This window comes from Gymnoscopelus braueri (genome assembly GCF_963280865.1).
Source record: "Gymnoscopelus braueri genome assembly, chromosome: 9".
Classification (NCBI taxonomy): Eukaryota; Metazoa; Chordata; class Actinopteri; order Myctophiformes; family Myctophidae; genus Gymnoscopelus; species Gymnoscopelus braueri.
Genome location: NC_137610.1, coordinates 48,833,923 through 48,861,618, shown reverse-complemented (window position 1 = coordinate 48,861,618; position 27,696 = coordinate 48,833,923). Strand labels below are relative to the sequence as shown.

The following is a 27,696-nucleotide window of genomic DNA, read 5'->3' as shown; positions in this document are numbered from 1 at the left end:
TCTGAAAAATCTGACCATTAGGCTGACTTGAAGAATTCGGGGCTTCCTTGGCCTACTGGGAGTGTGCGTGCAAAGTTTCAAGCGATCGGTCCAACAGTGCTGGAGATTCCATTCCAATTGGCTATGACTGCCTTCCAAATGTTGCGGGCCCTGGGTACACAACCCGGCCTGGCGGGGATCTGCGCACCGAGTGCACTTTTCTAGTTGTATTATTATTACCTTACTTAGTATGCTGATGTCACCGTTTCATGGCTTCCATTCAGTGGTGGAAAAATTACTAAATTTTTAAGTAAAAGTATCAATACTGCAATGTAGAAATACTCTGTTACAAGTAAAAGTCTGGAATTAAAAATGTACTTGAATAAAAGTACAAACGTATTGGCATCAAAATGTACTTAAAGTACCAAAAGTAAAAGTGCTAGTTATGCAGAATGTCCTGTCTAAAATGTGTGAAAGGCTTTTGAAAATAGCAGATCTACAAGCTCCCAACGCGTCGCCATGCGGCACGTTGTGAGCTTGTAGATCTGCTATTTTCAAATAGTTTACATAGGCCTGAAGTGGTTAATGTATGTTTTGAAATAATTATCAAAATCTACAAAGTAACTAACTAGTAACCAAAGTTTTTAAATAATTGTAGTGGAGTTAAAGTACAATATTTGTCTCTGAGATGTAGTGGAGTAAAAGTAAAAGTATAGAAAAATGTAAATACTCTAGTAAAGTGAAAATTCCTCAAAATTGTACTTTGTAGTTGAGTAAACATTTACTGAAGTTAAAAACTTGAGTAAATGTACTTAGTTACTTTACAACACTGCTTACATTCTGCTTTTTGGGCGGGGAGACAAGTATAGCAAATACTCTTTTTAGTGTTTCCCAAGAACTGACACTAAAACAATTAACCTTTTATCAAAGTTTTGGGGAAACTGGGTTTTATAATGTTTTTCCCCCATTCAATCTTTTGTCACAAAGTGATAAATGAAAGCAGCCACTTGCCCTTTATTCTTTTAATTACTAAATCCCATTCCGTTCCACTGTTAATTTCTCATCCGTGACAACGAATTTAAATGCTTTGAACTTTTCCACAAAAAAGCCAGCCTAAAATCAGCTTTCAAAAGGCTTAACAATGTGTGATAAGCTCTATGTTTTATTTATGATTATTTTGGCTGTGATCAAAGCGGTCTGCCTTAGACCTCTGATGCTGATCTTTGAAATACATGTATGGGAGAGTCTGTCAGATATTAACCCATTCAGTCCGGGAACGCATCTGTGTCATTTTAGATTTGAGCTATAACCATTATTTTATACTTTGGGCTATTTATTTTTTAAACGTGAAAATGTGTGTAAATCTTTGAATATATATATATATTTTAAAGCGAACATTTGTAACTCAAATCTTTGCTTCTGGGGGTCCCTGGAACAAAATATTTTACAAATGTTCGCTCAAAAAAATATATATATTCAAAGATTTGCTAACATTTTTACAAGCATTGTACATGCTCGTAGCATGGCACTCAGTGCCGCGCTACGAGCATGTATATCTGCTATTTTTGAATAGCCAAAGAAATCTAAAATGACACAGATGCGTTCCCGGATTGAATGGGTTAAGGTGTAATTGGTGTGGTGCAATTATTTTCTTGTGTGTGTGTGTGTGTGTGTGTGTGTGTGTGTGTGTGTGTGTGTGTGTGTGTGTGTGTGTGTGTGTGTGTGTGTGTGTGTGTGTGTGTGTGTGTGTGTGTGTGTGTGTGTGTGTGTGTCTGTCTGTAATTGGTAAAAACTGATGAAAAGTATGTCAAGAATGTTTGTGTCCATCTCTGAAATATGTGCACGTTCCAGCAGTAAGCCAATGCAATCAAATAAAGTCAAAACTCAAAGCAATCATCAGCTTTATTTACATTATTTTTTTAAATAAAGGCAATGCTTCTGAGAGCATCTGAGTTCGAGGAGAGGAGAGGAGAGGAGAGGAGAGGAGAGGAGAGGAGAGGAGAGGAGAGGAGAGGAGAGGAGAGGAGAGGAGAAGAGAGGAGAGGAGAGGGCCAGAGATAGAAAGTGGAATGAAAAATGATTTGGTCTCAGAGTTTATTAAAATCACAGTCCTGCTTTATTGTGAGCTGAGAACGACACAGCGTTGGTGGTGGGGGGGGGCTTGTCTGTCTCCGTGGTGATGGGCCTGGATACCAGCTGGTTGCCGCGGGCGACGGGCTGCGATTCCACATTGCGGAGGTAGCGGGCCATGACGGGGATCTGGGCAAAGTATCTCTTGGCCATGGTGTGTTTATGCTCCACGTTCTGCACCAACGCCAACCCGTAGGCCTGCAGGCAACAACGGACACTACACTTCAACTCTCATACTGGGGGGACACGGAGACCCGAGTACGGAAAAGTTAAATCCCCACTTGTTATGACCTTTCTGTCCAGGCTAAAAAATATATCTGTTAAAGTGGTCCTGAGCAAGGCACGTGTTTGGATAACAGTGGCTGATGGATTCATGAAAATGTTAAATTTAAAGAGGTGACGTCTGCAAGGTAAAGGCATAATGACAACAGTATCCACATTGTGCAAGTAAATATTAGAATACAATTTGATACAGTATGTCGTTGCTGTCCGGCAGAAACCAGCTAACTACATTTTTCCGCTTTTGCATTTTTTTCCATAAATCAGTGCTATTGAACACCCTTTACGTCTGTGTGTTGATTACAAATAAATTGAAGCAATGAAAAGTATTAAAAAGCGCTTCTGACAAAACCAGCTAACTCCATTGGATCCTCAAACTTTCTGCTAAACCAGCTAACTCCACCAAAGGGGGGTGGAGTTAGCTGGTTTTGTTGACTCCAAGCTCCACCCCCTTTTGACCTCCAACCTCATTGTGAGCTTGGAGGTCCATTCAGCTGTTCTTATCAATGATGAACAAAACCTCCCAACTCTTTTTTTTTGTTTTTGTCATTTCCTGAAAAATTAACATGTTGGAGTTGGTTTCTGCCGGACAGCAGAGATATATAATGTGTGAGTTAATAAATAGGCCGCCTACATATTTAAAAGGTTATTATCGTGACGTAACGCTCCACTAGTTAAAAAATCCCCAGTACACCCCTGACCACGGTGGATTCGAACCATCATGGTGGTTCGAATCCATCGAATCCTGCTGTGTGCCATACCTGGCTGACATCGTCCAGCTGGCGGTGGGCTGCGGCCTCGTCCTTGGTGAGCAGGATGCAGTTCCAGGGGCTCCAGTCCCTCCGCCGGTCCCAGCGCACCATCAGCAGCTCATGGAGGTCCCTGCAGGCGCACAGCGCCGACTGGCACCCCCACACCACGTCCACCAGGTGGCACACGTCCTTCTCCTAGGATGGATGTGGCACAGAAGGAGGCAAACAGGGTTTGTATGGTTTACAGCAGTGGTTCTGAAACTTTTTCATGTCAAGGACCCCCAAAATGATATGTAATTGGCTGCGGACCCCCCCCCCCATCTCAAAACTATTTTGTGCCAGGGATTTTTCAAAAATAGCAGATCTACAAGCTCTACAAGATCTAAAAATGCAGATCTACAAGCACCGAGTGCCGCGTTATGAGCTTGTAGATCTGCTATTTTTTAATAGCCAAAGTATAAAATATGGTTAAAGTGGTTAAAATGATTGTGACACTATTCATTAATTTTGCTGGGCACCCCCTGGTATCCCCCCCCCCCCCCCCAAAGGACCCCTAGGGGTCCCTGGACCCCACTTTGAGAACCAATGGTTTACAGTGTATAGCGTATACAACCATTGTATGGTTTACACCATTGTTTCCCAAACAGTGGGGTTGGGACCCGCATGTTTTGGGTCGCGGACCCATTTTTATGGGTCACGAGTAAACATCCCTTTTTTCGCGTTTTAATCGTTATTTGAATTTCTTTTAAAAAAATAACAAAACATAATAATAATCCAACATTTTCAGAAATAAAAAAATGTTTTTCATTAAAAAAAGAAGAAAAAAAGACATTCCAGCGACACTTGTAGATCTACGTTATTTTCACTAGTTTGGGTACCGGAGAAACATCAAATATCTATGTTGGGTCGCGAGCATTAAAGTTTGAGAACAACTGGTTTACACCATTCGAAGCTGCACGCAGCACGCAGCACGCACACGCACACGCACACGCACACGCACACACACACACACACACACACACACACACACACACACACACACACACACACACACACACACACACACCTGCAGCAGGTAGGTGATGCCGGTGTCCGTAGTGAGCAGCTCCTCGTCGTGGCGCAGCCTCTCCAGGACGGCGTGGTACTTGGAGAAGTCCTGGCGCCGGCGGGCCTGGTTGTCCAGCTCGCCACACTGCCGACACTGTCCGGCCACGCGGCGGGCCGTGGCCGTCAGGGAGAAGTGGGTGGAGGGCAGGTAGCGCCGACAGCCATGGCAGTAGTACCTCTTCTCCTCCTTCATGCGGGCGGCCGGGTCCTTGGGCACCTGCAGCAAGCGGTGGCAGGTAACTGAGTACATTTACTCGAGTACTGTACTGTACTGTACTTGACCCATTAAAACCGCGGGACCGCATCTGTGTAACCACTTTAACCATTATTTTATACTTTGGCTATTCAAAAATAGCAGACATACAAGCTTCTAGCGTGGTATATCTGCTATTAGTATATCTGAGTAAAAGTATCAATACTGCAATGGAGACATACTCTGTTACAAGTAAAAGTCCGGAATTAAAAATGTACTTGAGTAGAAGTACAAGCATAAAAATGTACTTAAAGTACCAAAAGTAAAAGTACTAAATGTTTGAAAATAGCAGATCTACAAGCTCACAACACGCTGCATTGCGACGCGCTGTGAGCTTGCAGATCGTCTATTTTCAAATGCCAAGGTATAAAATAGGGCAAAAGTGGTTAATGTATGTTTTATAATATAATCATGTATATCTGCAAAATAACTAGGAACTAAAAGTACAATATTTGCCTCTAAGATGTAGTGGAGTAGAAGTAAAAATATTGGAAATTGGAAATACTCCAGTGAAGTAAAAATATCTCAAATTGTGCTTAAGTACAGTACTTAAGTAAATGTACTTGGTTACTTTACATCATTGCGCATAAATGATTAAAACTGAATGTTCTGGGTGTAATTAAAAATGGGAACAGAATCTACACGAGCGTGAAATCCAAACGTTAATAGGATTAAGTGTTAAAACATGTCAGTATCATGTGTACCAGCTAGCATAGCAATGTCTCCACTTATCACAATGTAAGATCTTATATAAGTTAATTAGATGCCATGTGATACATGTATAAACACCCTCTCACATACTGTGTAGTCTGTTATTGCTCTAATTCTTTTTTTTAAATTTATTTAACTCTGAGAGTGTACACATGGAACCAAATGGACCTGTAAGGGTTTGATTGATTGATTGATTGAATACTTTATTAGTCAGAAATGTAAACAGCACGAGGTACAGTCAGACATTAAAGGGATAGTTCACCCAAACAAATACTTTTTTCACTTTTTTTATCGCATTATAATTTGATGACTGGCGGACCAGTAGGCAGCGGTTCTGGTAGGAGACACAAAGGAGACTCTTTGTGTCTCCTACCGGAACCGCTGCTGGTCATTAAATTATTGGCAAAAGAATATCCATGAATTCAAGTCTCCATGGGGTGACTAATCGATAGGAGAAAAAAAAAAGTCATTTTGGGGGTGAACTATCCCTTTATGGCTAAAGGGATAACACCAAAAAGTCCTGGGGACTTGTTTCCATTGTGGTCCCATGTATTCAATTAATCAACAGGGTCCATTTGGTTCCATTTGTTACAGACCCAGAGTTACATAGTTACAGAAGTCTCAGAGTTACAGACCCGTAAGTGTCCATTTGGACGACCTGAACCAGTGATACTGTGTAGGGTTCTTCAACGGGTGGTCCAGGACCCCTAGGGTTCAACCACTTGAACCCTAGCATCCCTATTCTGCGGAGAACTTTAGTCAAACAACGCCTAGCAGCGAGCGTGTAGATCGGCTATTTTCCGTCAAAGAGGTTTGGTGTTGAGGAAAAAAATAGAGCAGACCAAGTACAGTAGATCTGCTATTTTTGAAAAATCGTGAAAATGTGTGCAAATCTTTGAATATATGTATTTTTAAAGCGAACATTTTTACCTCAAATCTTTTCCTCATACAATATGTAGTGGGGGGGTGGGGGGGGTCCCTGCTTCATCTCTCTCTAAGCTAAGGGGTCCTTGGTCTGAAAAACATTGAAGACCCCTGCAGTATACTGTATACCGTACCTTGAGCCATCTGGCCACCTCGGGGTTAAAGGTGGGTGTCTTGATGTACTGGAGGAAGAGTGTGGAGATCCTCTTCCTCAGCCCTTCCAGATCGGTCTTCTTCACCCCTCTCATCATTAGGTCCGCCTCCCTGTCAATCAACTCCACCATGTCCCGCGTCAGCTTACAGTCATGCTCCTGTATGTCCACCATTAAAGGTTTGTTAAAACAAAAAGGGTTTTGTTAAAAGGTTTGTTCAGTAACAGGAGTCTCCCTGTCACTCGAGCTCTTTAATAAACAGAAAATAAATGTTCAGGTGGGTTGCCAATTTCAGCCAAACCCCATTTATCAGCTTCAATTTTATAGTATTCCAGGTACAATGTTGTCTGCTCATTTCTTTGTCATCACTTCCAATTTCACTTGTTTATCCTTAACACATTGACTGCCAGAGTTTATTCATAATGTACTCACCCCTGTGCCAGCAATCTGCGTGTTTTTTATTTTTTTATATTGTAATTTTTCATTCAAATAAATTCTCTGATTGTGGTGTTAAGCACATACGACAGTTCCACCAGTAGAGAGCAGCAAATCCACACATTGATCACCTCGCTCGCTCCCTCCCAAACAGGCCCACGTCACATCCGGTCATTCACCGGATGTTATGTTTTCGACAATCCCTGATCCGCTGATCGGCCTGAAAACGATGTGATACACGACGACGATGACTGTTAGTCACCCAGACCAAAGAAAATAGAAGTTGAGCTGTCCGTTCGTTTTTTATACCGTGTGAAAAAACGTGTTTTTCCCTATTCTGGCCGAAAATGACCGGAGAAAAACAATGTGACCCGGAAATGAAATCTGCGTTATACATCCGGCTCCGGGTGAGTGTGATGTAAGTGGAAAACGAAAGTGCTGATGAGAAATAAACAGAGCCGTGCGATCACAGATTAAACAATGAAAATTCAAAAGAACGCATCAATGCGTTCTTTTGAATTGCTGGCATGCAAGCGATGGATTTGAAAGAACGCATCAATGCGATCTTGGCAATCAATGTGTTAATGAGTGTGAACAGTCTTACTTTGACAGTGTGTTTGAGTGTGAACAGTCTTACTTTGACAGTGTGTTTGAGTGTGAACAACAGTCTTACTTTGACAGTGTGTTTGAGTGTGAACAGTCTTACTTTGACAGTGTGTTTGAGTGTGAACAACAGTCTTACTTTGACAGTGTGTTTGAGTGTGAATAGCCTTACGTTGACAGTGTGTTTGAGTGTGAACAACAGTCTTACTTTGACAGTGTGTTTACTGTTTGAGTGTGAACAACAGTCTTACTTTGACAGTGTGTTTGAGTGTGAACAGTCTTACTTTGACAGTGTGTTTGAGTGTGAACAACAGTCTTACTTTGACAGTGTGTTTGAGTGTGAATAGCCTTACGTTGACAGTGTGTTTAAGTGTGAACAACGGTCTTACTTTGACAGTGTGTTTGAGTGTGAACAACAGTCTTACTTTGACAGTGTGTTTGAGTGTGAACAACAGTCTTACTTTGACAGTGTGTTTGAGTGTGAACAGTCTTACTTTGACAGTGTGTTTGAGTGTGAACAACAGTCTTACTTTGACAGTGTGTTTGAGTGTGAACAACAGTCTTACTTTGACAGTGTGTTTGAGTGTGAGCAGAGCGTCCAGCCGGTCCTCCTGGCTGCAGGAGGTCAGGGTCAGGCTGGTGTACAGGTCTCTGAGCTCCTTGGCCCGCAGGGTGGACGGAGTGTCCATCTGGGTCGTCTGACCGTCCAGTGCACACCACCTCCTGGGGGCCGCACACTGTCCCAACAACCAGACATATACAATCACATAGTAGATATACTGGATATTACACAGTGGTTGGTGGTTCTTATAATAATAATAATGATAATAATAACTTTATTTATATAGCACATTTCTAAACAGAAGTCACAAAGTGCTGTAGAGAGAAGTTACACATTAAAAGGATGCAAATAGAAAATGAACAACTGATCCAGACATTCAACATGAAAAGAGGGGAATTACTGTAGGCTGTATAGGAAAAGAAAAGGGGTGTTATATAACATGGACGGGTGCTTTACAAGAATGCTTTCTGAACCTACTGTATAATAATAATAGACTCTGGCAGCAGACAGCACATGATGCTTGTGTGGCATAAATCTCTTTTAATCTCCTGATGTGTAATTCCTTCTTTCTCGTTTATTTTGAGTTCATGTTGATTTATGCTTGTGTATAATGTTGTATATTATTGCATGCATGGAAATGTTTTGTTAAATTGGCAACGCAACGCACGCCATCTATTGGCTTATATAGTGATTTGTTTGCACATTTGCGCGCTTGTAGATCTGCTATTTTTGAAAACCGTGAAAAATTGTGAAAATCTTTGAATACATATTTTTTTTAAGCGCACATTTGTAACTCAAATCTTCGCTTCTGGGGATTCTACAAATGTCTTCTAAATCCTAACAGTTTTTAAATTTATTTTATTTATGTTGCTATATCAGTGGATCTCAAACCTTTTTCATGTCAAGGACCCCCCAAAATGATATGTATTTGTCCCCCAGAAGCAAAGATTTGAGTTAAAAATGTATATATATACTGTATATTCAAAGATTTGCACACATTTTCACGATTTTTCAAAAATAGCAGATCTACAAGCTCGTAGCGTGGCACTCGGTGCCGCGCTATGAGCTTGTAGATCTGCTATTTTTGAATAGCCAAAGAAATCTTAAAATGACACAGATGCGTTCCTGGATTGAATGGGTTAAGAAAGGAGAGAGATGACGGAGGGAATGATGTTGGCCTCTTCGTAGCTGGAGTGCTAACGGACAGCCCAGACGCTAACGAAGGTCTAGAAGAACAAGGGGACCAGATTCTCAGGACAAATCATTTTAGAGTTTGAAAACCTAATCCGAGAGAGAGGCTATTATACTGTTCCTCCTGGATGTCCCCAATAAGGGGGAAGAAAGAGGCCACAATTTTCACCCAGAAAAAGAAAGATGTGCAGTCAAATGCAGCCGACTCTTTCTGTATATCCGGACACACATGTTTAAATTGAGTAGAAAAGCCTGGTGGTGGACATGGTTGGTTCCAGACCGCTGAGAGAAAGTGTGTGGAGTGGAGTGGAAGGACATAATGGAGGACACAATCACTGTAACACTACAGAGGGCACCAGCAGGGCTTGGCTTTAGGGTATAGCCATCAAAGCAGATCAGGAAAATGCTCATTTTTTTGGTCAGCTCAGATGTGATGAAAGGAAGCGCAGCAGAAGGTAAATGACTCGAGTGAGTCAATGTGATCAACAATGTGTCCATGGAAAATGTGGAGCCTGCATTGTGCAATCCTGCTACTTCGCAAGCTCACATTTAGACGTAAAGAGAAAGCTTCACCGCCCCAGGGACCATCTGAGGGAGAGGGAAGCCATTTCTGACCATGAACATTACAGTTCTGAACTGTTTTTGGGCCGGGGGGGGGGGGACACGATGGCCTAGCCCTAGTGGTTAAAGTTTCTATTGATTACACACCCCATGGAGACTTGAATTCATGGATATTATTTTGTTTTTGTCACATTGCTAAGCCAATAATTTGATGACCGGCAGTGGTTCCGGTAGGAGACACAAAGAGTCTCCTTTACAGAGAGAGAGTTACAGACCTGTAACTCTCAGAGTTACAGACCTGTAAGGGTCTATTTGGAACCCCCTCAAGGAACCCAGAGAATCCCTGGACCCCACTTTGAAAGCCAAGTGTCCTAGATTCTTTTTAAATGACACACTGGTGTCGTATCGGTACTCGGTATCGACCGACACGCAAGTTATGGAATCGGTATCGGGAAGGAAGAGATGGTATCGGTACATCTCTACTTCGTCATAGAGTGACCTCTGACCTTGTCCAGGAAGGCGTGCACGGCCTTGTCGTAGTTGTTCTCGTGGGCGAGGAGGCGGTGGCGTCCGATGGAGGAGATGAGCAGCGTCTCCTGCTCCAGCAGAGAACACAGAGCTGCCTTCCTCTCTGCTCCACACAGGGTGGAGTTGATGAGCTCCAGCTCCTCCTGCCTCCACTCTGTGATGCACACACACACACACACGCACACACGCACGCACGCACGCGCACGCACGCACGCACGCACGCACGCACGCACGCACACACGCACACACACACACACACACACACACACACACACACACACAATTAAAGTTTAGTTTTAGTTTGTTTTGATTATTTTTTTTCTAATTCAGCTTTAATTCGTTTTTAGACCCGATTTTCTCGTTCTATTAGTTACATTTTTTCTTAAACTGCTTTTAGTAAATTTCTTATTAGTTTTAGTATTAGTTTTAGTTTTTTTCATACCTTATTTGTCAGGTGCAGGATTCAAAAGGGTCAGAATAATTATTGTGTAATAATGATAATAATTTAAAAAAACATTGCATCAAGATTTCACGTCAACCCAAAATGCTTATACAAATACATTTACAAAAACTAAAACGAAGGGCATTTTGACTATCATTTCAGTTAGTTTTAGTTAGCTTTGTAAACGCACAATGCAGTTCCAGTTGGTTGCCGCGCAAATTTGCTTTAATTATCGTTTTTATTTATTTCAGTAAAAGAAAATGTTTTTTAACTTTCGTTATTTCGTTAGTTTTCGTTAACTATAATAACCTTGGTAAATAGTGACTTTTTTTTGGTACTGCCATTTTATAAACTAGACAGGTGCCTGTTGGGCCCCGGCCTACTCGGGAATGATGCAAATAGTTCATATGCATCGACATGATTTTGGGGGCCGTCCCCAGATGACAGTGAAGTGACAATAAGGACTTTTAAGACCTTTTTAATACCTAAAAAAAAGAAGAAAAATACCATTACTGTATCAAAAGTAATCAATAAACAAAAACAACATTGGCCAAATTGTCAAATAGTGGAAGAAAGAAGCCAAAAGTGTGAAAATAGCAGATCTACAAGCTTACAACGCTTCCCAACGCGAAGCGTTGTCAGCTTGTAGATCTGCTATTTTCACAATATTTCTCTGTGAGAAAACAAAATGGGGCGTCCTGAAAAGGTTGAGAACCACTGATATACCGTAAGGGCATATGGGGGGGATCGGCGGTTGTGGAAGGTCCTTGTGCCGTGGTAAACGTCTGTGGAGAGTGTGTGGAGAGTGTGTGGAGAGTGTGTGGAGAGTGTGTGGAGAGTGCAAACTGTGACTGTGGAAAGTATACTGTAGCAATCCCCTCTCCTTACTCTCCAGGGCGTTGTAGAGCAGGGCGAAGTCCTCCTTGCTCCTGGGGTTCCTCCTGCGCCTGTCCTCCGCTCTGATCCGCTCCTCCTTCTCCTCCTCCCTCCTCCGCTGCTCCACGTGTATCCAGGCCAGCCGGCGGTCCCTCGCCGCCCTCAGCTCGTCCACGCAACACTTGGCCAGCCAGCGCCGCACGTACTTCTGCAGCGTGATCACCTGGGGGGGAGGGGTGCAACAGTTATGAGAAGTGTACAAAAGATGAGCCAGGGGGCAGTGTTGATTTTGACAGCAAATTTTGATTTAGTTTCAGTCATAGTCTTTTGAAAAAAAATCCATTTAGTTTTAGTCATATTTTAGTCATCCGACTCCGACTAAATATACGATTTTAGTCGACTAAATCTACAGTTGATTTAGTCGACTAAAATGGATTTTGGCGGTGCCTTGATGGCGTTGTATTGCCTGATTTTACACTTGGTTGCATGCTGAAAATAGCCAATCTACAAGCTCACAACGCGTCGCGCTGCGACGCGTTGTGAGCTTGTAGATCGGCTATTTTCAGAGTGCAACACCCGAGCGCAACCAAACATAAAATGACTTGCCTTTTGGTTCTACTGGATCTCTAGTCCCTCCCTACATTTTAGCCTAGTTTTTATTTGTTGATGAAATTGTCAATATATTTAGTCTTAGTTTTAGTCATTGTAGCTTTTTTTATTTAGTTTTCGTCAGTGAAAAAAGGTAGTCGACGAACATTTTTCGTCATAGTTTTAGTCGACGAAATCAACATTGCCAATGTTTGTACTGGGTGTGAATGGAATAAGCAAGGGATAATTGACGGCGAGCCGGTCATCGTTGAGAAATAAACACCCGACAGGATGATTAGATGTGAAGCGGAGGGGTCTTTATCATCCTGAAGGGGTCTTGAGAGCAATGTTTAGCTAGCCTGGGATCCAGCCTGTTTGCTACGTTCTGCGTTTTTTTTTTCTCACTTCGCTTGACAGTCTGGAAAGATATCTCTGTGCCCACGGGAGAAAACAGCCCGCGGCTTCTGATTGGTCTGTAGCAAATCAATCACGTCAATCAATCAATGAAACACCAAATCTCTTAGCCGATCTACAACGCTCACACCGTGTCGCATCACAACGTGTTGTGAGCTTGTAAATCAGTTGTTTTCGATGAAGGTTAGAAGCTACTAAAGTGTATTATACACACACAACTCACAGAGGCCAGTCTAGTGCTGTGGAGCTGGGCTGCAGTAACATAGTATTATACACACACTACTCACAGAGGCCAGTCTAGTGCTGTGGAGCTGGGCTGCAGTAACATAGTATTATACACACACTACTCACAGAGGCCAGTCTAGTGCTGTGGAGCTGGGCTGCAGTAACATAGGTGCCGGTGGGGGTCAGCAGCTTGTCCTTCATGCAGGAGACGTAGCAGCCGACGCTGGTCATCTGAGTGGAGACACTGTGGGAGACCTGCTGGGCCTGGGTCTTCACCATCACTGTCTGGAGGGGAGGACACACGCACGCGCACACACACACACACACACACACACACACACACACACACACCTCTTATTTCCATATTTAAACGTTTTGTGTTTTTTCGTAAGTTGGCGCTCTTCTTGATCATTCTACAGCGTCACACAAAAGCATCAAAAGTAGCAGATCTACAAGCTCGAAACGCGCCGTGTTTTGTTTGCATCGTGTGTTCTTTTCTTCTTACCTCTCCTGCTCTACCCTAGTCTCTTCTCTCTGCACCCGAGTGCACCAGTTCAGGAATGTTATTACGGGGCCAGGCTCTGGCACAGAGCAAGGCGCCGTCTTGATATTGGCAGTTTTTTTCTTCTCCTCCTGCCGTTTTTGGCAGTTCTGACTTAACCGTGCATACGCTTTTTACGAAACTCGGCCATATGGTAGTGCAGAGGTCTTCAACAGGGGGTCCGCGACCCCTAGGGGGTCCGCGGAGGTACTGCAGGGGGTCCGCGAAATTGTTGTTTGATTAAACAATATTTTTGTTTGAATTATTATTATTTTTCCCAAAATGTCAAATTGTCTTTAAACATAACATGAATCCATAGCAAACAGATAGATGGAGGCACAATGCACAATAACATGGTTATTAATAACATGGTTTATACATATTTTGTAGAGAATTTTTTTTCCGCACACCTACTGGGGCAGGTGCGTATAGGAGCAGGCAATATAAAACACAATTGTATACATAAATATACAATATATGTGGTAGCCCCCCCTACCCTACGAGGTAGGGGGTCCCTGCTCCATCTCCCCATCAGTTTGGGGGTCCCTGGCCTGAAAAGGTTGAAGACCCCTGTGGTAGTGTGTCATGAAAAACTATCAAGAAATAAATCTCACAATCTTTCATCAAAAGGTGGCGCTATAGCACTCCATTGAAAGTGCCAACTTTGAACAGGTACAACTCATGCCCTGTTTGACCAACAGCCATAAAACGTCGATACACACATGCGTCTACCGTCTACTCACGATGAACAACTTTCACACTCTGACTTTTGACCTCTGACCTTTAGATCTCCCACCATTTTGAATTATATGAAAAGCAGTTCAAATCTATCTCCTCCTGGGATTTTTGAGCAATCTGCACGAAACTTTGGACCTATGCCAACAAAAGTGTAGTGGCGGATTTTCCATAAGTGAAAAAATTAAGCTTTAATGAGCCAATGAAAATTGCAGTTTTATGACAATTATTCAGGCCCTAACACATTTCTTTGAAACTTTGCAGTAATGTAGAGGGTCATTCCAAATATCACTGAAACCGATCTTACTCCAATTGGCCAAAGGGGGGCGCTATAGCAAATTTCTTGAACATGCAAACTTCAAACAGGCATGAGTCATGCCTCGTTTGGCCGACAGCCATGAAACTTGCTTACACATGTGCCTTGACTCATGACTCATGAGGAACATATCTATCACTTTGACCAGTAAGCTCCGCCTTTAGATTGTCCACAATTTTGAGCAGTTTGAAAAACACTTAAACCCAGGACTTTTCAGCTGTTTGCGTGAAACTGTATCATCTGTGTGAGCTCCTTTTTCACTGGTTCTGGTCTGTTGGTCAAATGGCTTCTCTCTACAGCATCTGCCTTTCAACCACAAGGTCACCGGTTCAAGCCTGACCTCATACAGTATTTGAATTGCATTGCAAACAACATGACTGTATCAATGAATTCATGTGCAATTGAGAGTATGTTTTTTCAATGTATGACATACTTCATTCTGAAAATAGCCGATCTACAATCTCACAACTTTTCAGATAGCAACGTGTTTCTGAGCTTGTAGATCGGCTACTTTCACTAGTTTCGGTTCCGAGGAGACGTACAATTTCTCAATTGGTAAATGGTTTGTGAACGAGTGATCTTAGTGTTATTGAAACAGGGGCTTGGTTCATGACAGAAGGCAAAAGTTTATGATCTTCAACAGACAACTTCAGCCTGGACGAAGCTATAGCGGTACAGGTAGTGTCTCAGCCTGTGAGTCCGAAGGTCGGGAGTTTGATTCCTGTCAATGGCAATAGGTTGAGGTGTCCATGAGTGAGGCTCTCTCTCTCTCTCTCTCTCTCTCTCTCTCTCGTATAATCGCTGATTGCAGCTATATTTGCTTTTGTAATTGTTTAGATTAGAAGCTTCTTGCGTGTGCTTATTGTAATTGCATTATTGTTGTGGTTTCTCGGAAACCACAAGTATCTGTATCTGTCAGCACACAGGTCTGAGAAAGAGGCAGACATTCTCAGTGTGTTCGGGAGATTGTATGCATCGGGTTCCCTGATTGGCCAACCCAAACCGTCGAGTTCACGAATTGGCTGAGCATAGTCAATATAAATCGAACGACTTGCATTGTTCCTGACATGCACGGCCCCAAGTACAGGCCACTAGGCCAGCTTGCTCCGTCCTCTTGTACCGTGTAATTCACACATTCTCTTGTAAATGCAGATTAGCCCTCATATCAGTGTGATTGACAGGAGAGATGATCAGGGGAGCAGGGTTTGTACCAGCATAGTTTACATCTGGACCAAAGAATGGGTAAAGGTTCTCAGTGAAGGTGCAGCCAGTGAAAGAGTAGAGATGAACTCTGGTCTCCACATCATAAAAGGAGACTAGACCCTCCTCATAATCCACAAACACTCCCACTTTCTGGATCTCCTCTCTTACAGGGAGGAGGACATCACGGTCAGAACCAACAAGAGCCGTGTACTCATTTCCATTCCTCAACCATATAGCCCAGTAACCTTCATCGTGACACAGAATGATGTCTCCCTTCCTGTTGATGGAGACTGGCCACTCCTACATCCCAGCCAGTGTTCCCTCCAACCTGAACCTCATAGTAAAACCGTCCGGAGGAGAAGCTTTGTTTTCCTAAGACGCCGGAACATGTAGAGAATCTCTCTGTGTTGTCTGGGAGATTCTTCTTTACGTTTCCAGTTCCACAATGCACTTGTTTTCCATCATCAGACAGGATGAGCCTGGGATGTGCTGTATCAGGGTCCAGAGTTACATCCACCGTGTATTGCTGAATCCTCCTCAGCTCAGAATCACACAGTTTCTCCATTTCTTTGGTTTGGTTTCTCTCTCTCAAGCTACTGCTCCTCACACTGTGTGGAATCAGCTTTTAAGCCGTCGAGCTGCATTAGAATCTCACCTCATCAGATATGACGTCAGGTTTATCCAAATATGGAGTTCCACACAGCTCCAGACTGGACTCCATGAAGTACCCTGGTCAGAAATATGGACACAGTGAGATGCCTTTTTGACCGGGGTAACCAGTCATACATTTAACCGGCAAAGAAGGGGCGTTTCTTCAAAATGTGAGCATTTCACAGTAGAGGAGGGGCTGGAGGGGCGATTCCCATGCTCTGGAGGGGCGGTTCCCATGCTCTGGAGGGGCGGTTCCCATGCTCTGGAGGGGCGGTTCCCATGCTCTGGAGGGGCAGTCAGGGATTTCGATGCCTTGAAGCAAGAAATTGCCGTGCACATTTCACTGAACCGGATGATAGCAGCAACAATGTCATGAGATGTCGGAAGATCCTCTGCAGGCTTTCAAAAACGTTATATCTCAGGTCTCAAGCATGTGTGCTTGTTTAGCTTTAGCGTATATAGACGTTAGCATTTGATGCAATGCTAGTGTGCTACCATACAATCTGGTGCACAGTGGCCGGCCAGAGTGCTCCTCAGAGCGGACACAGGCGGCTTTCGCTGGCTGGTGCTTGTAGATCTACGCTTTTCGGCTTAAAGCGGCTCCAGGCTGGCGAGGTGCATTCCAACGCTGCCCAGTACATTTTTAATTCCGGACTTTTACTTGCAACATATATTTCTACATTGCAGTATTGATACTTTTTACTTAAGTAAAACATTTTAGTACTTTCTCCACCACTGCTGAAATCAGTGGTGGCGACTGAGAATCCACGAGAATGGCACTGACTCACAATAACCGTCCTCCTTTCGCCAGGCTTGGGCGTAACAATGCACGTCCACCTACGTCCATTATGTGCTCAGCGCCGCCGGCATCCTGTTCCAAGAAGGAGTAGCAACGTGTTCTGTGTGTCAAAGCAAAGCTGCTTTCCCACCTGACGTGTCACAAACAGTTAGCAGCATTCACTGGACTGGACTGGCTGAATGCAGATGAATGGATAAGTGATAGGATTCCATAAAATGCTAAATTCTAGGGGATTAAAGTCAAACAAAAAATAAAAGGCTGTGATGAAAAACACCTGCTATAAGAAATGAATTTAATTCACGTATAGCTGTGAGATGCCGGCACACATGCCAAAAACAATACCCGGCCTACCTGTGATTAAATGTTGGAATCTGTGTGGACTGATTTAACATCTACAGCACATTTTGGAGGCTAACTGTAAGGTCCTTTTGTCCCAGTAAACATTTGGGGGGAGCCGTAGATTAGTGGTTCACCGATAAGCCTCCCCCCCGGCCCACCCACCCAGCATACATGTTCCTGAGCAAGACACTTAAAAGTCGTCATGAAATGGCTTTATTGTAGGGATGCACGATTTATCGGTCATCATATCGGTATCGGCCGATGTTGGCCTTAAAATTCAATATCCGTATCGAACCGACATGAAAATAATATATCGGTTTTAGCCAACATTGTATTTGACAATAATTACAAAATAAAACATCATACTACATACTGTCAACCAATTGAAGAAATCCCAGACTGAGGCTTTAACCTTTGCGTTTATGAAATATCCGAGACCATTAGGGTTGTATGGAAAATGCTTCTAAACATAATTGCTAGTTTGACCACTTCAAATGCTCTAATCTTGATTATTTTATTTTTTTTCTAAAATAGCCAATCTACAAGCTCTCAATGTGTCGCAGATCGGCCATATTCGCTGTGCAACGTGCTTCCATATTAGACATGCTGGCTTCTATGGAATCCACAATACTCATGACTGTGATGATCAATTTCAACTCATAACTGAAATCAGTCGTGGCGACTGAGAACTTTAACCCCTTGGTTCTCAAAGTGAGGTCTAACTCACTAAGCTCATAGCCAGGGCCGCTTCTCCCTACACGCACACTACGCAGGCTGCGTAGGGCCCCGCCTTGCGTGGGGCCCCGCCTACCCGCAAAAAAAATTAAAAATTAAAAATTAAAATTTTTTTTTTTTTTTTTTTTTTTTTTTAAACCCAATCTGCCCAGAACTGCGAAAAAAACGGACCCAATCCGCCCAGAACCGCGAAAAAAACGGGCCCAATCCGCCCAGAACCGCCAAAAAAAATCGCGCGCGCGCGGGGGAAACATGACATGTGTCCCGTATCATGCTTAGGGCCCCCGTGGAGTCTAAAGCGGCACTGCTCATAGCGCGGCACCGAGTGCTAAGAGCTTGTAGAGCTGCTATATTTTGAAAAATAGTGAAAATGTGTGCAAATCTTATATATATATATATATATTTATTTTTAAAGCGAACATTTTTAACTCAAATCTTTGCTTGGGGGGGGGTCCTTGGATAAATCTTTTTGAGATTATATGCCAAATACATATCATTTTTAACCCATGCGTACCTGTGTGTCGCGGCTGAAGACGGCCACGCCCCTGTCGGGCCGCCTCCTGGCCGCGGTCTGCACTGCAGCATGGTGGTACTCTGTCCCCGTCACCGTGTGCCTGTAGCCGCCCAGGAAGGCCTTCCGCTGGGTGGCACGCTCGATCTCCACCACCACCTCCTGGAACTCGTTCTGCTCTGCATCTGTGTGCGTGTAGCAATAATGATATTTATCATGGGAAATATGAATACTTTAAAATATTTTACTTTAAATATATTAAAAAAAAATAATTGTATAAAATATGTTAATACAAATTATGGAATTAAGCGAATTAAATAATTCATTCGACAATTAACATACTCATGAAGACTATTGAGATCTTGAAACAATATGATCTCAGGTTGGTAAAAATTTGATTGGAAATACATTGAAATCAAAAGGCAGACAACTTCTCTAAAATTAACATGTGTTTATTGATATAATTCCTATGTAGATGCTAATAGAAACAACCAATGGAATGGGGGGAAACAATAATATGTCATAAATCAACAGATGATGAAACTGGGTAAGAGAGAGAGAGAGAGAGAGAGAGAGAGAGAGAGAGAGAGAAAGAGAGAGAGAGAGAGAGAGAGAGAGAGAGAGAGAGAGAGAGAGAGAGAGAGAGAGAGAGAGAGAGAGAGAGAGAGAGAGAGAGGAATGTGATGCAGAGTAAAAGAAAAAAACTAACTTCAACGTTCAGGTATTATATCTGAACTTAAGTAAATTTTTTTCTTCTATATTTTATAAGTGGTCATACAGTTCGTGGTCATTGTAAAGACCACTTAAGAGTCGTGGACCCCATATGAAAATATGTTGTGCCAGGGACCCCCAAAAGAGACGATTTGTCTAGTTAACAATCTTATATTAAAAATGTACTTAAGCTACAAGCCGTGCTATAGTCATACGCCGTGTTGTTGATGCTCAAAACCTCTTGAATCTTGCATGCACACATACTGTAGTGCCAATATACTGGAGTTGCTGATGCTGACCTGAGCTCGTGACTCCATGTTAAGAGCATAGCTCTGACACACTATGGGTTTAGGAGATTCTATCCCCCCCATGCTATAAATACATGCACAATGGTACTTGCTTTGGGATAACAGCAACAACACACCAAATGGCACATGCTATATAAATGGTACACTGTATGGATTTACTGCAGGCAAGAATAGACACCGTCTTATATGACATCTTTCCAGATATAATACCCTGGATCTCAAAGTCGGGTACAGGGAGACAGTGATGACATCATACAGTACCTTGTTGCACCCTGGCTGACAGTGATGACATCACTACCTTATTGCACCCTGACAGTGATGACATCATACACTACCTTATTGCACCCTGACAGTGATGACATCATACACTACCTTATTGCACCCTGACAGTGATGACATCATACAGTACCTTGTTGCACCCTGACAGTGATGACATCATACACTACCTTATTGCACCCTGACAGTGATGACATCATACACTACCTTATTGCACCCTGACAGTGATGACATCATACAGTACCTTGTTGCACCCTGACAGTGATGACATCATACAGTACCTTGTTGCACCCTGACAGTGATGACATCAGGCATGTTGTAGTCCTGCTGGGGTTTGGCGGGCCGGACAGGGTGGTTAAGGGGGTCCGTGGAGCTCAGCTCCAGCTGGGTGGTCCCGTTGGGTTGGACCCCGAGGTCCATCAGGGTCATGTGATCCTCAACCACGTTACCTGGTAACAAAAAAGAAACCGTGTGGATCTGGTGATCCACAATAGGAACACCGTGACTCCAATGTGGATCTCAAGACTTCATGTGATCAGCCTCTGACATGACATCAGTCGTCTATGAGACAGTGGGTTCTCAAAGTTATTTACTGACAAAACATGGAAAGGAGAGAGAGAACACACGTTCACCTGTGCACTCGTCATGGTGTTTCTTTCCTCTCTCTCGCAAAATGTCAGCGCGCACACACACACACACACACACACACACACACACACACACACACACACACACACAGACACACACACACACACACACACACACACACACACACACACACACACACACACACACACACACACACACACACACACACACACACGCACACACACACACACACACACACACAGGACCGGTAACCTCATACAGAGCCAGGCTTGTAAAATAAATGACAGGTTCTCACTGACTACTGTTACAGTACATTGTTTTTAATCCTATCTATTGTGTGGCCTGGCTATTGAATGGTTAAATTTAGATGGTTTAAATCCTATGCTTGGCCCCAGCGATGGAATCATAAACTTTGGCTATTTTAATCCCATTTAAAATTCTGATGCAATTTAACCCTTCATTCATTTATTGTGAAAGTGATGGTATTAGTGACGGTATTAGTGACAGTTGACAGCTTACTGTTCCAAGAAACGTGCAGGACTTCTGCAGGAACCTTGAGTTCCTCAGCAAAGTGGAGCTTCAGTTCTTCAATGCTGAGTCCAATGGCGAAGGCCATGGTCATCACCTGGCCCTCAGGCACCAGGATGATCTTCACTGCAGGCAAACACATTGTCAGAGAAAGAGAACATATACACAACAGAGCTATTATCTCAGTTTTGTGGTGGTGACTAATTCTTGTTTAATCAGAGTTTGATTTGTAAAAATAGAGAAAACAGCACAATGTGTCACATCACTATTCATAGTGATGTGACACATTGAATTGTGACAGAAGGCCGTAGAGGCCGAAACGTTGTGTTTTTTTTTTGCTGAAGAAATAGCCTACATATTTTTGGGAGCATTAAAGGGATAGTTCACCCAAAAAAGTACGTTTTTTTCTATCGATTAGTCACCCCATGGAGACTTGGGGCGGCAGTGGCTCAGGGGTAGAGTGGCCGGATGGGGGTTTCCAGTTCGATCCCAGGCTCCCCCAGAGTAAGTGTCGAAGTGTCCTTGAGCAAGACGCTGAACGCCTAATTGCTCCCGATGAGCAGGTTGGTGCCTTGCATGGTTTCCTCCGCCATCGGTGTATGAATGTGTGTGTGAATGGGTGGATGTAATGCACAATCTATGTAAAGCGCTTTGGATAAAAGCGCTACATAAAATGCACCATTTTACCTTTTTTCTTTTTTTTTTTACTTGAATTCATGGATATTTTTTTGTTTTTGTCGCATTCCTAAGCCAATAATGTCATGACCAGCGGACCGGACCGGATCAAATTATTGGCTTAGGAATGACAAAAACAAAAACAAATCCATGAATTCAAGTCTCCATGGGGTGACTAATCGATAGAAAACTGCTCAAAAAAAGTTTGGAAACGTAACTTTGGTCAATTATATGTCTCCCCTTTAATACTACCATTTGGTATTGTGTTTTATATCATGTTTATCGTTGATTAGTCACCTTTACAACGAGGTACAGCTTGTAAGGATCGGACATTCGTGGAATGAGGTAGCGCCTCCCAAAAAATTGCCAAAATCACCCAATATGCTTCTGTTGGTAATCGCTCTTGTTTTGAGCAACCTGCCAGCACTGCCTCACAGGTGAGTGACTGGCACCTGAACATGGGTTCTGCAACTTTGTTGAGTTTGTGTATGCTCCAAGCAGCAACACTGCCCCCATGGAAAGATGCCACGTTTGTCCCTTCAGGATAAGGCCCGTGCAATAGGGCAAGTGAAGCTGGTGTTCCGTTACGCAGATCACGCATTATTTGATGCCAGCCCTGGTACCATTTGCAGGCAGGGAGGTATAATTGACCGAAGTTACGTTTCCAAACTTTTTTTGAGTAGTTTATATGAATGACCAAAGGGGGGATATCAAAAGGAGACGTACGGACACCCCCTCAGAAAATGTAATCCTGTGTATAATGGTCTACATTGTGTGGATTACAGAGGTGGGAAAATCTCACCGGTTGCTGTAGAGTTTCCAACATATGTAGATGTTTTCTTAGGTGCCTCTCCTCCTTCACTGTCTCTGGGATGATTGTCGGTCTGGGAAACGGCCTGTTCCCAACCCTGACCTGAACGTGGGAAGATGGTCGTGTCCACCTACAATGCAGTTTACCATTAAGGCATTAAGACCGGGAAAGCATCTGTGTAATTTTAAGATTTCTTTGGATATTCAAAAATAGCAGATATACAAGCGCATAGCGTGGCATGAAGTATATCTGCTATTATTGAATAGCCAATGTATAAAATATGGATGAAGGGGTTAAAATGACTGATGCTGTATTAAGACATTTTGCTGAGGACCCCCTGGAACACCCTCAAGGACCCCTGGGGGTCCCCGGACCACACTTAGAGAACCAATGCACTATACTATAGCATCTATCAAAAATAAGTGATAGGCTACAAGGAAGGGAAAGAGGAGTGCTGGGGGCTTAAAGGGATATTTCACTTTCCTATTTCATTTTATCGTCTACTCAGGCTTTTGTGAGACCCCCAGACAGTTTTAAGTTGCTTGATTCAGTATTTAGATATTTGATAGGGGACACGCCCCCTTCCTATACAAACCCATTATAACTTCAAACTCACATGTTAGATTCATAAAAAACACCCGTCCTTGGTTCGGGTGACTCACCCTGCCCTCCTAATAAATACGCGAGGGGGCCGTGTTTTCTCGATTTTTTTAAATTGTATTAGGCCTACGTTTTTTTCATTTTCCAAAAAATATATTAAAAATAAATGAAAAAAGTAATTGAAAAAACACGGCCCCTCGTGTATTAGGAGGGCAGGGTGAGTCACCAGAACCAAGGATGTTTTTGATGAATCTAACATGGTTAAAATGGAGTTTGAAGTTATAATGGGTATGTAGAGGAAGGGGGCGTGTCTGATAAAATGAATATCAAATATCTAAATACTGAATCAAGCAATTTAAAAACGGTCTGGGTCCTCTGCAGAGGGGGTCCTCTGCAAAAAAAATTGTTAATTTTAACTACTACTTTCACCATTATTTAATAGTTTGACTATTCAAAAATAGCAGATGTACAAGCTCACAAGCTCATATGTCACTTCATGCCGTGCTATGAGCTTGCAGATCTGCTATTTTTTTTAATGTGAATAGCTATACACATATATGATGTGTTCATTTTTATAATTTTTTTGTGAACATTTTAAACTCAAATCTTTGGAGGAGGGTCCCTGGCACAAAACCTTTTCAGATGGGGGTCCAGGGCAAAATGCAATCCATTTAGGGGTCCATGACATGAAAAAGTTTGAGAACCACTGCTGTAGAGGTGTGTTGTTGTTGTTGTTGTTGTTGTTGTTGTTGAATCACCTGTAGTCCATTCATTCCAGACTCCTGGTTCTGCTGCTCCTCTTGGTTCTGAACTGGATCACCAGAACCTAGCTCTGTGTTCTCTGTTCTATCATCTGGTTCTCCCTTTTCTCTTCTTTGCTCGGACATTCTCACCTCGACAAAAAATAGCGTCCGCTGGTGTAGCCTACAATGAATTAACTCTAAGCGAATGGGCAATCAATCAATCAATCAATCATCAAACAGGCAGCGCAGTAAAAGTATCAATAATGTTGTATCCACTTAGTCTACTGGCAACATGCTGCTAACTGTGGCTTGTTGTGTCTCACACACACACCACCAGTAGTGTGTGTGTGTGTGTATGTTGCCATGGTAACTTCAAACGGGACCAGTGGTGGAAAGTAAGTAGTACATTTACTCAAGTACGTATTTCTACTTTACTGGAGTTTTTCCCATTTTCAGTACTTTTACTTTTACTCCACATACATCTCAAATTCAATTATTGTACTTTTACTCCACTACAATTATTTGAAAACTTTAGTTACTAGTTACTTTGTAGATTTTGATTATTATTACAAAACATACATTAACCACTTCAGCCCTATATATAGGCATATGTTGGCCTTTTGAAAATAGCCGATCTACAAGCTCACAAGATCTTCTATTTTCAAATGATTTTTATACATTTGAAAACTTGAAATGAGACATTCTGCATGATGAGCACCTTTGGTAGCCTACTTTATTATTTTGAATGATACCAATAGTACTTTTGTAATTTTACTCAAATACATTTTGAATACGGGACTTTTAGTATTTCTATATTGCAGTATTGATACTTTTACTTAAGTAAAACATGTGAGTAGCGGCAGTGGTGGAAAAAGTACTCAAATTCTTTACTTAAGTAAAAATCCAAAATAAAAAAATTACTTTAGTAAAAGTACAAAAGTATTGGCATCAAAATGTACTTAAAGTACCAAAAGTAAAAGTACTAAATATTTGAAAATAGCCGATCTACAAGCTCACAACGCGACGCGTTGTGAGCTTGTAGATCTGCTATTTTCAAATAGCCTATGTATAAAATAGGGCTAAAGTGGTTCATGTATGTTTCACTATATCATAGTTTATATCTGAAAAGTAACTAGTAACTAAAGTTTTCAAATAATTGTAGTGGAGTAAAAGTACAATATTTGCCTCTGAGATGTAGTGGAGTAGAAGTAAAAGTATTGGAAATTGTAAATACTCAAGTAAAGTACAAATACCTCGAAATTGTACTTAAGTACAGTACTTAAGTAAATGTACTTAGTTACTTTACACCACTGAGTAGCGGACTACTTCTTCCATCACTGGATGATATAGTCCAGAGGGATGGTTGGTTGTTAGGCAGGTAGCCCAGACAGACAGACAGACAGACAGACAGACAGACAGACATTGATTGAATACCTTTTTAGTCAGAAATGTAAAACAACACATACAGTAAGACATTTAGGCTAAAAGGATAACACAAAAAAAGTCCTGGGTACTTGTTTCCATTGTGGTCCCCTATCAATGTTTTCAATTCATCAAGGATGTAAAAGTTTGATTACCCCACCAGGGCTCTTAACAAGCCAACCATAACGTGACTATAGCCTCTGAGCTACTACAGGATTTAGAATCATCTGAAGGAAATGTAGCCATGAGTGGTTGTTAAGTCAAGTGCTGGGTTTCTATACTGCAGGGACTTTGAATCCACTGGCAGAGTGGTGCTTCAGTGATGATGACCACCATGGGCCTCTTTGGCAGCAGACTCACTGCATTGAAGTATACACTGAAGTAACTGCACCACTTTATACCAACTCTACTCGTGCACATCATTTGTAATCATTGTTACAGTCTCTCAAAGGGATTTACAAACCCACAGGAAACTTTTGTTATCCCTGCATGTGCAATTCGTTGCACAGCCCAGCATAGATCATTTTATTGACAAAAATGCAATACATTTTACTATTCGTCCCTGTTGAGGCGGAAAAACCTCATTATGTCCAAAACTGTTACTTTTCAGGATTCAAACTAAAAAGCATGTGTGTGTGTGTGTGTGTGTGTGTGTGTGTGTGTGTGTGTGTGTGTGTGTGTGTGTGTGTGTGTGTGTGTGTGTGTGTGTGTGTGTGTGTGTGTGTGTGTGTGTGTGTGTGTGTGTGTAAACTGACTCCCCCCCATGTGTTGGGGGAGCAGTAAATGCAATCATCATCAACAATCAAGCTACAGTACGCAAAGTACAACTCCCTCGCCCGCCACTACATGTGTGGAATTATATATATATACTGCTATTTTTGAAATTATGCTTACAAAGCCCGGATCTCACAGGGGTCACCTTCAGTTAACCTTGTGGAGGATGCGACACAGTGGCTCCTCCCCAAAAGCCATGTTAATCTTCTAGTGAACCCCCATGCTCCAGACTGGACTCATGGACTGTCTGCAGCTGCATCTATTGTAAGTTTGTAGCCCAAAACGTGATCATAGGTTGATCTCTCTAAAGTGATTGAAAATATAACAAAAATGCAGTTGTGGACAAAGTATACTCAACCCCAGTAAAAGTATAGATAGATACTCATGGTCAAATGTTACTCAACTACAAGTGAAAGTTGCTTTTGTATCCAAAAAACACAAATACTCAAGTAAAGTCCAGATGTACTTAAGATGGACTTCAGCCATTTTCAACTTATCTTCATATATGGTCCTCACTAATGCTCATGATAAAATGGTACCCTTTTTGTCTACTCACTCTCAGAGGAGACAGAGGTTTCTGAACTGCTTTGGACGGTTCAGAAACCTACCTACCAGTGACATCATCGATGGGGAATCAGAGCTAATAGAAAGTACAGGCTTTCTATCATGGAAAGTTAACATGCTATAATAGAAACCGTTGTTCTCTTGTTAACACAAAATGTAATTAAATGATATCACTAGGCACCTCTGAGACACAGAGTATATATATGAAGATTGAAAGATTGAAAAAGGTTGAAAATGGGTGAAGTCGTCCTTTAAGTACAGTACTTGAGTACATGTACTTTGTTACTGTCCACCACTGCAAAGGAAGGTGTGGGCGCATTGGGGGGAAGAGGGAGGATTTCAGAGGAATCACTTTAGGTAAACAGGGCTTTCTCCATCAGCCTATTGTGTCTGGTCCCATCTCGTTACGATGCCCAGTTTGCTATCATGTTCCTGGCATAAACACTCCCTGGTGTGGACCAAACAAAGAGACGCTTAACTCTCAATTTCAGACAACAATCCATCATCTCATATGTCTTGGATTGGAAAAGGATGGGGGGTTGCAAAAAGCATAGGCTCATTTTTTTACATCCACGAAACAATGGATGACAAAACCCACGAGCGTGAGTCTACCATAAGCCCAGGGAGGCTCATGATATGACTGTGGGGATCAACATAACAAAGACCCCTGCTTAAAAACGCCCAGTGGTATATCTATAACTGCACTACTATACTTAAGGGAAACAACCAGGTGCCTACAGTCCCGCGCATACAATGCTTGGTTAGTTTTTTTCTTTTTATTACTGGCAGCATACACAATCACAACAGGCCATCTGCGATATGCCAGTGATATGGCAGGCATGGCTTGCATTCCCTGAATTTATTTGGCCGTGGTGAAAGCAGGTCAGTCTCTAAATATAAAAATGCTCTCCTGTTTAGTGTGAGTGGGACGTGTTTAGTGCGACCGGCAACATACCTCCAAAGAGGTGAGAATTTCTTTAGTATCCTACCTTCAGTGAGGTAGAATTAATAAGGAGAAAAGAAAGTGAGGATTTGTGTTGAGTTCTAGGATGTTTTTGGACTAAGCTTCTCTACTAATTTTTTTTTTGGGGAAACCAAACATCTTCTTAGCGCGGCTTTGCAATTTAACGTTT

General features: G+C 42.4%; 1 protein-coding gene across 1 annotated transcript; it reads right to left on the bottom strand.

Moving 5' to 3' along the window:
• Window positions 1-2,082: 2,082 nt before the first annotated feature.
• On the bottom strand, window positions 2,083-23,947 carry iqub (IQ motif and ubiquitin domain containing; the record flags this gene model as incomplete). Its single annotated transcript, XM_080437256.1, has 13 exons — window positions 2,083-2,307; window positions 3,150-3,335; window positions 4,207-4,464; window positions 6,270-6,446; window positions 7,892-8,062; window positions 10,146-10,321; window positions 11,498-11,708; window positions 12,839-12,997; window positions 18,546-18,727; window positions 20,119-20,286; window positions 20,966-21,100; window positions 22,452-22,590; window positions 23,819-23,947. 13 exons carry the CDS (start codon window positions 23,945-23,947, stop codon window positions 2,083-2,085), a joined length of 2,316 nt encoding a protein of 771 aa, XP_080293382.1.
• Window positions 23,948-27,696: the final 3,749 nt, after the last annotated feature.